The following is a 14,279-nucleotide window of genomic DNA, read 5'->3' as shown; positions in this document are numbered from 1 at the left end:
CATGAGCTGGGGAGAGGGAGAGGGAGAGGGAGAGAGAGAGAGAGAGAGAGAGAAAGAGAGAGAGAATGAATCAGTCCCAAGCAGGCTCTACACTCAGCATGGAGCCCAATGCAGGGCTCAATCTCATAACAGTGAGATCATGACCTAAGCCGACATCAAGAGTCGGACACTTAACTGACGGAGCCACCCAGGGGTCCCAGTACGAATAGTATTATAAAAAAAAATAACATGCCTTGAGATTTTTGGATTGGCCTTAATAGCATTTCTTTTTAATCTCTTTTTTGAGATCAATACAACTTTTTTTAATTCCAGTATAGCTAACATACAATGTTATCTTAGTTTCAGGTAAACGATATAGTGATGTAACAATTCCATACATCACCCAGTGGTCATCATGACAAGTACCCTCCTTGATCCCTGTCACCCATTTCACCCATTCCACCACCCACCTCCCCTTTGGTAACCATCAGTTCTGTATAGTTAATAATCTGTTTCTTGGTGTGTCTCTGGTTTGTTTCTTAAATTCGACATATGAGTGAAATCATATGGTATTTGTCTTTCTCTGACTCATTTCACTTATTAGGATTATACTCTCTAGCTCCATCCATGTTGTTGCAAATGGCAAGATTTCTTTTTTTTATAGTTGAGTAATATTCCACATGCATGTGTGCGTGTGTGTGTGTACTTACCACTTCTTTATCTGTTCATCTGTCAGTGGACATTTGGGCTGCTTCCATAATTTGGCTATTGTAAATAATGCTGCTATAAACACAGGGGTAGCATTTCTTATCAGACGATTTGGCAGTGTTCTGGTGTGATTTTGGAATTTTATAGTCTGTTGGAGGATAATTATGTAGGAATGTTCGCTCTGGGTTTTATTTTAAAGTTGTATTCTTTAAAGTGGTCCTCTACCACTTCCTCGTGTATCACACTTGAGGACATAACAGGACATCACATATCAGTAGGACATTCTCTTAAGGCCTAGTGTCGTGACATTTGTGGATGAGAACTAAAGAACTAAAGTGATTATGAGTTTGTATTAAAAGTGAGTAATTTGGTATCAAAGAAAATATGTTCTTTATTGACAGGGGCTTCTTGTGATAAATTTTGGAAGCCTAACTTTTCAATACTAGTTGAACTTTTGGGCAGGAGCAAGAGTGCCTTATGGAAAATTGTAGTTTATTATAAAACACACACAAAATAAACTTTGAAAGGCTGAGATAAAATACATAGAAGTTGAAGCTCTGATATTTTATTTGTAAACTGTCCTCAAGCTAAAAGAATTTTTTTCAGTGCTTGAACTAATACTCTGATTAACAGAATGATGAGTAGAGAGCTTTGGTACTAGAATTTTTCATGTGCACTGCATTGAGTTTCTAATGGAAATTCCTTCAGAGAGAATTAATATAATTTATAGTATTAAAGGAACAGAATTTCTCCATGTATGTAAGTATCTTATCTCTTCATTCAATTCTTACATATTTCCTACATTCATGTTATTTTGTGATGCAAATGAGATCTTTTCTGTTAGTGTTATTTCATGAGTGCTGTTGAGTTTTGTAATTGAACACTTCTATGAACTCTGTGTTCTGGTTGATTATTTTAATTTTCTACATAGTCTATCTGTCACCAGCAAGCAATGTGATACCTCTTTATACACTTCTTACTCCTTTTCCTTGACTAGATACACTTCAGAACAGTGTTAAGAAATGGTTGTAGTGAGGCATGTCATTCCTTTTAGAAGTTCACTATTAACTTTGATGTAGGGTAGCTTCTTAAAATGAATTTGGATACTTTGCCATTTGCTATGCTCTGGAAAACTTGAACGCATTTTTCTGGGAAGTATCAGTTTCTTTAAAATTTGTTGGAACTTAAGTCAAAAACCATCTGAGACTAACACCTATTTATTGTACAGAAAATTGTCCATCTATCAGATTTTTCAAATAAAGCCATACAGAATTTTATAGAAAGCATTCTTAATTTTTAAATCCTTGTTACCTGTGGTTATGTCCATTTCTCAGTCTTAATTATATTTGTCTTCTCTTTCTTCATTAATCCTGTCAGCAGTTTTCCTGTTTTATTGGTCATTTCAAAGATCAGTTATTTGCTGGTAATTTCTTCTTCCTGTGGTCTTGATTTTTTTTTCCCCCCTCCTCTCTGCCTTTATTCAAATGCTTGATTAATTTATTTTCTGTTCTTCTGCAATAATAAAAGCACTTAACTTTTTGAATTTTCTTAGTGTAGTTTTTGGATGGCATTCCACAGCCTTTGATGTGTGAAGTGTTCTTTTTGCTATTTGTAAGTTGCCATTGAGTTTTTGCGTTTTTTTTTCCCAAGAGTTACAAATTGAGTTTCCAAATTCTAAATGGTTTTTCTTTTTCAACCTTGTGTTATTTAATTACTAATTTTTATAGCATTTGGTTACAGTATGGTTTGTATAGTTTCTGCTTGTATTTGTAGTCTATTATGTTGATTTTTGTTTTAATGTCATTGGTGTCTAGTATGGAGTTCTCTACAGTCATATCTTAGTGATTTATGGCTTCTATCTCCAGTAGTTTTTGCCTTACATTCTACTTTCCGTGATACTAATGTTATGTAGTATGGGATTTTTCTACCCCATTTACTTTTAAACATTTGTTTTCTGTGTGTTTTTTGAAACATCATAAAAGCAGATTTAGGTGGTGGCATTTTTTTTTTTTTTTTTTTTAATCTCAAAAAAGTCTTTGGTTTTAATGGAGATTTTATTAAATAGAAAAGTTTTCCATTTTATATTCAGTTTTAAAACTGGATTTAAAGGCTTATTTAGGTTTATTTTGGCTTATTTTGATTGTAACATTTCATTGTTTATTGATAGTCCTCTTTATACCTTAATATACCCATTTATTGAGTTCTTAATTTGAATTTGTAGTTCTTCAGGATTAGAACAAGTTTGACCATGTTTCAGGTTCTTAGCTCACAACCTTTGTCCCTTAAAACTGTTCCACTGTCTTTTGGCAGTGGGGGTGATTATTTGTTTTGTTTTGGCACAGAGTTCAGATGATCTTATTGTCATTCTTTTATATTGGTAACCAGTTCTGCTCTGTACTGTCCAGTATGGTAGCTACCGTAGCCATATGTAACTACTTAAAATGAAGATAAAACATGTGGCACAGCCACATTGCAAGTGTTCAGTAGTCACATGTGACTAGCCGCTACCATCTTTAAGTCACATAAATATTGAACGTTTCCATCATTGCAAAACCGCAATGGATATTGCTGCGGTTTTTTTTTTTATCTCACTCTATCAAGTTTTCTTCTATTATAGCTTTGGTTTGTGGTCCGCCTGAGTTTACAGGTACAAACTGAAGTATTCCAGTTATCTCTGTATTATTTTCTGTCCTGTTTGTTTAGCTCTTACTACCTGCTCCTCAGTGTAATCATTAAATTAAACGTGGGAAGTGATTGGAGTAGTTTGGATGCACATAATAAGTATTCAGATGTTAGCTGTTAACATTTCTGTCATTGTTTTCATCTCTTTGGTTCTCCCATAGTGTAAAGAAAGAAAGAAAAGTTTATTGCTCACGTCCCGTTTTAATTCTCCAGATCGTCAGTCTGACCTATAGTACCTCTTAGGTAGGTTCTAGTTCTGCTACCAAGGGTGGTTAAGATTTTTTTTTTTCTTTTCAGATTTTATATTTCCTTTTTATGTCATCTTATTGCCTTTCATCTTCCCTGTTTCCATGCCATAGAGCCTGTGTTGTCTTTGACTCTGTTGGAGATGTGGGAAGTTTGATTAATTGTTTCACCAAACTTGTTTAATAGTTTTCCAGGGGTGTGTTTTTTCTGAATTTCTCGGATTTGTTTCCTTTTCCCTTGTTCTGCAGTATTCTACTCATAGTCCCCACGCTGAGGATTTTTTTTCTTTCATTATTCTTAAAAAATGAGTCAGTTTATCCAGACTTTGTGTTTATGACTAGAAAAATTTAGTAGCTGGGTGTGTTTCCCATCCTAGTTCTGGAAGCTAGAAGTTTGAAATCAAGGTGGCAGCCCTTGCTACCTCTGAAGGCTCTCTAAAGAAGAATCCTTTCTTGCCACTTCCTGCTTCTAGTGGTTACTAGCAGTCCTTAGCATTCCTTGGCTTGTGGAAGCATATCTCTTATCTCTGCATTTGTCTTTACACAATCATTTTCCTGGTGTGCCTGTGTCTTTGTGTTTTCACATGGTCTTTTTTTTTTTATGTTAATTTATTTATTTTGAGAGAGTGAGTGAGAGGGTGTGAGTAGGGGAGAGGCAGAGAGGGAGAGAAAAAATCTCAAGCAGGCTCCGCACTGTCAGTGCAGAACCTGACGTGGGACTCGATCCCATAAACCATGAGATAATGACCTGAGCTGAAATTAAGAGTCGGATGCCACCCAGGCATTCCCACATAGTCTTATTAAAGACACCAGTTGTTGGATTTAAGACTAATTCAGTATTACTTCATGTTAAACTAATCACATTTGCAAAATCCTGTTTACAAATAAGGTCACATTCTGTGGTTCTGGTTGGGCATGAATATTGATTGGGATGGGGTCTGGGGGTGGGGGGCACTATTCTACTCAGTACACTGGCCATTGGGCCTTGTCTCTGCTACTCATGTGATGGTTGAATCTTTTTCTCAATTCTAAATCTGGAAAGGTGTTATTACTAATTCAATTCCTGGGTTTCAGCAACTTTTCATACTTAGCATACCTGTGCTGTAGTTGGAAATAGTTGGACTTCATTTTACTCCCACTGCCAATTTTCTGGAACTCTTCTGCACCACTGAATTTATTGTGTGAAGAATTTCAATTCCCTGAGTATGGAAAAATTTACCAGATTTAATGTCCTCCTTCCCTATTTTTTTTTTTTTAATTCTGTAAAGTACAAAGAATGATGTAACAAACATCTGTGTACATAACCACCTTAAATGTTACTAAGCTTGACTTTTTTTCTTTTTTTTAATATTTAAAAGAAAAATACAATAAACATTAATGTTTCTTTTATTTTCTGTCATCTCCTCTACCTGCTTCCTTCCTCAGAGGTAACCATTATCATGAATTTGGTATGTATACTCCCAGTTCAGGCACTTAGGTTTTTACTACACATCTGTGTATCCATGAGCAAAATGCAGTATGTATTGTTTAGTTTAATGTTCACAAAAAAATTTATGTAAATACCATCATGGTGTACATATTCTGCAACTTGGTGGGTTTTTTAAAATTCACTGTTGTCTTCTCAAGATCTCCGTGTTGGTAGGCATAATTTCAGTTCATGTTTTGTAGAGTCCACATTTCCTTAAAAAAGACAGTGTTTGGGCGTGAGTATATCCATAACCTGTTCGTTAACTTCACAGCTCTAAATTTAACTTCTAGTTTGGGCTTAATCATTGTGTTCGTATCTTCTGGGTCCTTTGGTCTGCTATTTGTCTTTGCAATATATTTGGTATGTAATATTGTATAAGTTTAAGATACACAACATGTTGATTTGATCACTGCTATTGCAGTGTGCCTGCCAGTTGTAGCCTTAGCTAACATCTCCATCATGTCACACAATGATCATTTCTTCCTTGTGGTGGGAATAATTAAGATCTAGTCTCTTAGCACATTTGATGTTTATAATACAGTAGTGTTGTCTCCATAACCACTATACTGTGTATTAGATCTCCAGGGCTTCTTTATCTAGTAAAATACAAATTTATACTTTTAAACAACTTCTCTTATTTCCCTACCTCCCATTTCTTCTTCTTCCTCCTCCTCTTTTTTAATGCCTATATATTGATACAGTTCCAGGATGACTGGTTAGGTACATACAAGTTCATGGTTGTTATTTCTTCTTTGCCATCTTTCCTTTCATCATTATATTGTTCCCCTTTTGGTCTCTTAACAATGCTTTTACTTTAAATAGGGATCTTGGGGGGCGCCTGGGTGGCTCAGTCGGTTGGGCGTCCAACTTCGACTCAGGTCACGATCTCGCGGTCCGTGGGTTTGAGCCCCGCGTCGGGCTCTGGGCTGATGGCTCAGAGCCTGGAGCCTGCTTCCGATTCTGTGTCTCCCTCTCTCTCTCTGCCCCTCCCCCGTTCATGCTCTGTCTCTCTCTGTCTCAAAAATAAATAAACGTTAAAAAATAGATAGATAGATAGATAGATAGATAGATAGATAGATAGATAGATAGATAGATAGGGATCTTGGTAAGTACTTGCTAGATACACCTTTTCCCATCTCTTTGTTTTCACTTTTTCTGTGTCCGTTTGTTTTTGATGTGTTTTTAAGAGGTGAATTAAACATTTGCATTTACTCTGATTACTATTATATTTGGAATCTTTCTTCCATAATTTTTTTTTTAAGTCTTCTCTTTGCCTTGTTTTTATGCCTTTTCTGCTGTTGGGTTACTTGAATCTTCATTTCTTGCTACTTTGGAACAAGAGGACTTTAGAACTCCTCTATTTATGTCTGTATTTTCAAGTTTTTATTTAAATTCTAGTTGGCTAAAGTATAGTGTAATATTGGTTTCAGGAGTAGAATTTAGTAGTTCATCACTTACATATAACACCCAGCACTCATCACAAATGCCCTCCTAATACCCGTCCTCCACCCATAGAATGCCTCTTTTTAAAACATCTTTTTTTCTCATCTATTATTGATCTTTAATATTTTACCTTGAATTTCAACCCCACCCAAATCAGTCATCTGTAAATTCATACTTAGCATTTACCAACACATTTGCCATTCTTATTTGTTCTGGAGCTTCTTACGTCCCACTCTATCCTTCTTGCTGAGCGCCTCCTTTAGTAGCCTTCCAGCAGCAGTCTAGGAGTTGTAAAGCCAGTCTTTATTTTGTGTCTGAATGTATACATATGTGTGTTTGTTTGTTGCTGTCTTTTTAAAAAAAATTTTTTAATGTTTATTTTTGAGAGAGAGCAAGCTAGTGCAAGCGGGGGAGGGGCGAAGAGAGAGGGAGACACAGAATACAAAGCGCCCTCCAGGCTCTAGGCTGTCAGCACAGAGCCTGATGTGAGGCTCAAACCCACGAACCGCAAGATCTTGACTGGAGTTGGAAGTTGGACACTTAACTAAGCCACTCATGTGCCCCTACATATCTGTATTTGTAAATATATACAGTTATAAATTGCCTTTATTCTTGAGTGATGGTTTAACTGCATGTAAAATTTTTATATTCAGCAGTTTGAAGATACTTCATTTCCTTCCAGTATTTATTATTGTAGATGAAAATTCTGATGTCAGTTTGTCCTTCTTTTATAGTTTATCTGTACCTTCTCTCTAGTAATTTAAATTCCCCAACTCCCTACTTTCAGTTTTGTTTTTATGTTTTGCAGTATTAAGGGTATATTTAGATGTATGAATTAGTTTTTAGCCACTTAAGGTCTTGGCTTACACCCTCATTCTCAGTTCTTGTCTGTTCTTGTCTGTCTTGAGTTTTGAAAATTTGAAAATTGTTAATTTCTTTAAACTTTTCCTCTCTTTTTTAATACGGTATTGTATTATTAGATTGTCGTAGATCTTGCCATTCTCTCTTTCTTTGTACACTTCCCATTTCCATCTCTCTGGCTTGTTGTGATTTATTTCTCTCGTCTTCTGGGACTCTTCCGCCTAGTCATCAAGGTTCTCTCCAGCTGTATTTACTTTACTATCGAACCTGTCAGTTTGGATTTTTTTGTATTTTGTTTTTTTACTTGAGTGTGTGCTTTTCATTCAGAATTTGTGGTTACTTTCAGAAACATCCTTTTTTTTTTTTTTTATCATTTCCTGTTCTTTTATGATGTTTATTCCTTCCTTTATCTCTTTGAACAACTTTAATATACTTATTTTAAAATTGCTTTCAAATTATTCCATTTCCAGGGGCACCTGGCTGGCTCAGTCAGTAGAGCATTCAGCTCTTGATCTCAGGGTTGTGAGTTGGAACTCCATGTTGGATGCAGAAATTACTTTTAAGAAAATCCATTTTTAGCTTGTTGAGGACAGATTCTCCCCATTTTTGCATCTGCTGACTGCATCACATCAGTCTGTTTTGTATGATTTGTAATCTTTCACAGTGAGCTCATCTGGGGCAAGGGTTAAGGAAGGCATGTTTTCTGTAGGAGTCTTGTGTGATCCCTGGACTGTGGAAGTGTCCTTAACGCACAGTTTTCCATTGGTCATCTTTTCCTTTTTTTTTTTTTTTTTTTCTTTTTCTTTTTTTTAATTCATTTGGAAATAGTCCTGTTTGCTACACAGTAAGCTGTCATATATTCTTTGGTCTAGTTCTCTTGTTTAACTTTTCTGTATCTTAATTACTGTAACTTTAAAATACTTTTAATATGTGGTAGGGCAAATTACTCCCCTCTATCTTTGCTTATCAGAAATTCTATGGGGACTTTTCCCTTTAAGCATATATTCTTTCAGTTGCAGTTTTTAAGGTTATTTAACTCTTGGTTGCCTTTCTCCTTCCCCACCAAAACCTTACTGAGTTTAAAATTATAGGTTAATTTATAGATTATTAATAGCTGTAAAAGTTAAGCTTTGTGTTTACGGGGCGCCTCAGTGGTTCAGTCGTTTGAGCATCCGACTTCAGCTCAGGTCATGATCTAGCAGTTCGTGCGTTCAGGCCCCACATCGGGCTCGCTGATGTCAGCCTGTCAGCGTGGAGCCTGCTTCAGATCCGCTATCCCCCTCTCTCTGCCCCTCCCCCGCTTGTGATCTCTCAAAATAAATAAATAATAATTTAAAAACTTTGTGTTTACAGGTTTTAAGCTTAGCCAGAGTATTTTTTATTGTTACAATCAAGAATAGAATCTTTTTTTTTCACTTACATGTTTCTAAATAACAGCCATTTTTAAGAAGACCTGAGGTGAGAGGAATGACAGTGGAACTAATAGAAGAGCCAAGTGCAAAGGCCTGTGATTTAGAATTTTGCCTGCCATATTGAGAAAACAGCAAAGCAGTCAGAGGAACTGAGCAAGGAGAGAAGTGGGAAACAAAAGGAAATGCGGTCAGAGAGGCAGTAGAGGTGACAGATGGTATAAAGCTTTTGTGTGCACCATCGCAAGAACTTTGGCTCTTATTCCTCATGAAATGACGAGCCTTTGGAGCATTTTGAGCTGAGGACTGGTAAGCCAAGGTTACACTTACTACTGTATTTTGATCAGTTGGAAGGAGGGGCAAGCAGAAAGACCAGTTAGAAGTTATTTAAGAAATTCATATAACGGGAGCCTGGGTGGCTCAGTCGGTTAAGCATCAGACTTTGACTCCGGTCATGATCTCACGGTTCATGAGTTTGAGCCCCACGTCAGGCTCTGTGCTGACAACTCAGAGCCTGGAGCCTGCTTTCGGATTCTATATCTCCACCCCTTTCTGCTCTCCCTCGGCCCCCCACCCCTCTCTCTAAAATAAACAAACATTTTTTAAAAGTGTACAATTCAGGGGCGCCTGGGTGGCGCAGTCGGTTGAGCGTCCGACTTCAGCCAGGTCACGATCTCGCGGTCCGTGAGTTCGAGCCCCGCGTCAGGCTCTGGGCTGATGGCTCGGAGCCTGGAGCCTGTTTCCGATTCTGTGTCTCCCTCTCTCTGCCCCTCCCCCGTTCATGCTCTGTCTCTCTCTGTCCCAAAATTAAATAAAAAACGTTGAAAAAAAAAAAATTAAAAAAAAAAAAAAGTGTACAATTCATATGAGAACAGATACTGGCTTAGATCAGGGTGATTGCAATTGAGATGGTATATAAAGCAGTTGGATTCTGGATACATTTAGAAGATGGAGACCATAGGATTACATCATGATTGGATAATGGGGTTTGGTAAAAGAAGGGAGTTTAGGATGAGTCCAAAGATTTAGGACTGAGCAGCAAAAGATTGGGAAGAGTAGGAGCTCAGTTTTGAACTGAGGTGCCTATATAATAGCTGTGAAGGTATTGAGTGAGCAGTTACATACACGAATAAAATTGTGTTAATTGGTTGACTAATATTGAATAATCTTGATATTCAGAAATCTCCACCTGGTCATTTATATTTGTTGTTTTCTTCAATTTCTCTCTCTCTTTTTTTTTTTAAGTATTAAAATACTCTTTTTTTTATGTTTATTTTATTTTTGAGAGAGAGAACAGGGAAGGGGCAGAGAGACAGGGACACAGAGAATCTGAAGCAGGCTCTGTACTGAGAGCAGAGAAGCCAGTGTGGGGCTTGAACTCGTGAACCATGAGAATGACCTGAGCAGAAGTCAGACGCTTAGCTGACTGAGCCACTCAGACGCCCCTTAAAATTTGTTTTCTTATTGTAAAATATACATTGTGATTAAAAAAAGAAAAACATAAATAGGTTCATGCATATAATTTAGCATCTTATTTCTTTATGAATGTGGGTCTTTGTGTAGTTAATAAGCGTATCTGTAGGATAAATTCTAGCTGTGCATTTATGCAAAGCATGTGTGAAGTAATTTTATTTTTTATTTTTTTAAATTTACATCCAAATTAGCATATAGTGCAACAATCATTTCAGGAGTAGATTCCTTAGTGCCCCTTAACCCATTTAGCCCATTCCCTCTCCCACCCCCTCTCCAGTAACCTTCTGTTTGTTCTCCATATTTGTGAGTCTCTTCTGTTTTGTCCTCCTCCCTGTTTTTCTATTATATTTGCTTCCCTTCCCTTATGTTCATCTGTTTTGTCTTTTAAAGTCCTCATATGAGTGAAGTCATATGATTTTTGTCTTTCTAATTTCACTTAGCATAATACCCTCCAGTTCCATCCACGTAGTTGCAAATGGCAAGATTTCATTCTTTTCGATTGCTGAGTAATACTCCATTGTATATATATACCACCTCTTCTTTATCCATTCATCCGTCGATGGACATTTGGGCTCTTTCCATACTTTGGCTGTTGTTGATAGTGCTGCTATAAACATGGGGGTGCATGTGCCGCTTCAAAACAGCAAACCTATATCCCTTGGATAAATACCTACTAGTGCAATTGCTGGGTCCTAGGGTAGTTCTATTTTTAGTTTTTTGAGGAACCTCCATGTGTTTTCAGAGTCCAGAGTACTCACCCTTACACAGTGGTCCATACTGTTTTCCAGAGTGGTTGCACCAGCTTGCATTCCCATGAATGAAGTAATTTTAAAGTTGTCCAAACCGTCCTTCAAAAGAGTTCAAAGTTTATCTTTCAATAAATTGTATTAAAGATATTTTTTATACTTCTAGCTTGTGTTTATTAATATTTTACTTTGCAGGTTTTCGTTCAAAAGTGAGATTGATGTTTAAATTACATATGTGCACAAAACTTGAGTCAAATTTTTGTTAGAATTTTATTTTTCTCAAAGGACAATAGAATTCTGATTTCTTTATGTCAGTATCAACCATTTTAATTGAATAGAAGATTGTCTCTTCTTTAATGTTCTTAAAGACTTCACCAAGGAAATACACTTGTCTGAGCCTCTACCTTTTTATAGGCGTGAGTATGGTATTCCCTTGTTAGATGGAATACAAAAATATATGTAACATTTAAACATTATAGAAATGCGTAAGTGTGCACACATATTACATATACACACATGGTTTCCAGATTTTCACTTAACTAGTGCTTTTTTGAGTTCTTATACATATGCATTTATTCCTTTTTCTCTTTGTTAATCCAGTCTTATAGTTAATCCGTCTGTTCCTGTCCACCCCACCCTTCAGGTGGATTTAGGAAGGAAAAAAAAGGAAAGCTCCCAAAGAACAGCTCTTCAATTTGCTGTTTCTAGCATGTATTTCCTCTTTTGGCAATTTCAGCTTTGATTTAATCTTTTAGTGTTACTTTGTTATCCTTGCTATATTCTTTTTACTCTATACCTCACCTTTTAGCTGTTGGTTGACTCAAGGGTGAACTGTAGCCATAAAATGAAATGTTCATTTTTCATATAGAGAGCTAATTGGTGTTGTGTGTTAGTTTATGAGGGAAAAAAACATACCTCCATTTTAAGACTTGTTATTTTGATTTTGGTATCTTTTTCTCATGTCTTTTTTGTTTTAAGTTTTGGTACAATTTTTAGATCCTAACTAATTACCTAAATCCTCCCATTCATCCACAGTGTGGTGTGTGGTTTTTGTCTCTGCCAACATATATTCTCTCTCTTTACCTCTTTATCTCTTCCAAAAGCCAACCCTGATTAAACAGAGTGCAAGGGATATTTTTTCCCAAAACAGTACCAGTTAATGTTGTCTACACAGTAGTATCATGCTTGGTTGGTATAATTCCCTTTCAGTGGCATCTACAACTGCAGCTTATTAGAATTCTTTTACTTTCGTGCAAGTTACCCAGTCTGACCTTCACAGCCCCTTTTGTTGTTGTTTTTAAAAAAGTTTTTTTAATGCTTATTTCTGAGACAGAGACAGACACGAGTGGGGGAGGGGCAGAGAGAGAGAGAGACACACACACACACACACACACACAGAATTTGAAGCAGGCTCCAGACTCTGAGCTGCCAGCACACAGCCCAATGCGGGACGCAAACTCCTCAACCGTGAGATAATGACCTGAGCTGAAGTCGGACGCTCAACCGACTGAGCCACCCAAGTGCCCCCACAGCCCCTTGTTTGCATACCACCCATCTACATGGTTGCAAGAAGGGGAGGCGGTTGGGGAACGTTGATGAAGACCACATTGTTCTCATATTTATCTTTCTCCTATACATGTCTGTAAAGGCAAATAGCTTTCGAGAGATGTCTATGTAGTGACGCCTGAGTGACTGCGTAGGTTGAGCATCGACTTCAGCTCAGGTCATGATCTCATGGTTCACGGGTTCAAGCCCCGTGTTGGGCTTTGCGCTGACAGCGAGGAGCCTGCTTCAGAGTCTCTGTCTTCCCCTCTCTCTGTGCCCCTCCCCTGCTTGTTCTCGTTCTCAAAAATAAACATTAAAAAAAAAAAAAAAAAAAGATGTTTGTCCTGAACCTAAATGCAGCTCTTACAGTTGTTACAGCCTTTTTGCTAACAGAATTTTGATGCTACCCTTGCTCAGAGCATCTCTTCTCATGGTGCTGTTCCACAGGCAAGTCCTTTTCTTCTAGGACTCTATGCTGCCCAAATGACTTTTCATAGATCATGATTTGGCATATGCTGGAGTTGTTCACCCTGATACGAGAGCCTAGGGATCCTGCATTCAGCATGACCTAAATTTTTCTCAGAGCGTAAAATTGTTTAACCCCCGCCTTTTTAAAACAGAATTAAGTCTTTTGAAGATTTAGATTTCATTTCGCTGTGGACTTAGCAGGAGAGGTTATTTCTTATCCTACCCATGTGTGTACAAAGGAAGTTTAATGGAAATAATTTTTGTCCCCGTGGATTTAATAATCTGACACAAAGACTCTGGGTGTCAACACTCACCATACCAAATTTATTTTCATTATTTAGGCACGGACTTTAAAACAGTAGGTCTTAGGTTGGGTTAAATAAAGTAGCTAATGAGTTCTGTGTAGTCCTGGAAAACTTGTCACTTGGTTTGAGACTACCTAAAGTCTTCAGAAGGAGTTGTGAAAAGCACAGGAGACCGTGTGATTGGTTATTCAGGCCCTTAGGTGGATGAAATTGCTGAAGAAAGCAAGTCATGTCCAGTAGCTTTAAGCTCACAAGTTTGGCACCTAGATGAGCACTTAGGGCTGCAAATAATTGGGTTTCATCATTGAAGAAGAAACAAGTTCATTACTTTGAAGGTTAGGGCGCAAAAAAGGGAATCTTCTAACAAACGAATCAAACTTCTGTTAGTAGTGTCATACAGGTATCTAGAAAGTGTCTTTTGAATCTTTGGGATAATGAGTGAGAGCTGGGTTTGTATCAGACAACGAATTGTGTTTCGTTTGGCTTTTCGCAGGTTCACCGGAACAGCACAATGCGCTCTGGCTGTGACGTGAACCCCTCCTGTGCGCTGTGTGGCTCAGGCAGCACCGTCACCGTGCCCCCGGAAATTCACTACGAAGCCCCTCTGTTGGAACGCCTTTCCCAATTGGACTCTTGTGTTCACCCAGTTCTAGCATTTCCAGATGGTAAGAAAGGCCACAGAATACAAAGTTTTCTTGAGACTTACAGGATTCAAGTGAAAGAAAGTCAGCCAACATCCTGGTACAACCTGCGTGCCATCCAGAGAATCCATTTCACTCACCAGAGTCCCTTAGAATTTTTGCAAATAGGGTGCAGCAGATCTGCCAGGCCAGAATGTGCTACTGAAAGATTGCACCTTGCCAGGAGAGAGATTTCCCCCCAGCCTTTCAAGTGGCTGTGGGTGGGCCTAAGGACAGTTGCTTCCAGCCACAAGCAACCTGGTCCAT

The 14,279-nt window shown here is 37.7% G+C and overlaps 1 protein-coding gene across 4 annotated transcripts in view; it reads left to right on the top strand.

Moving 5' to 3' along the window:
* KANSL1 (KAT8 regulatory NSL complex subunit 1) overlaps positions 1–14,279 on the top strand; it is a 176,348-nt gene that overhangs the window by 148,553 nt on the left and 13,516 nt on the right. For all 4 annotated transcript variants that reach the window (XM_042914893.1, XM_042914895.1, XM_042914896.1 and 1 more), the window contains one exon: positions 13,826–13,997. In XM_042914893.1, the coding sequence (XP_042770827.1) occupies positions 13,826–13,997 (172 nt within the window). The remainder of the gene's footprint in view (positions 1–13,825; positions 13,998–14,279) is intronic.

Source organism: Panthera leo, chromosome E1 (genome assembly GCF_018350215.1).
Source record: "Panthera leo isolate Ple1 chromosome E1, P.leo_Ple1_pat1.1, whole genome shotgun sequence".
NCBI lineage: Eukaryota > Metazoa > Chordata > Mammalia > Carnivora > Felidae > Panthera > Panthera leo.
The sequence above is the reverse complement of the archived record's forward strand: the minus strand, read 5'-3'. Positions and strand labels throughout refer to the sequence as shown.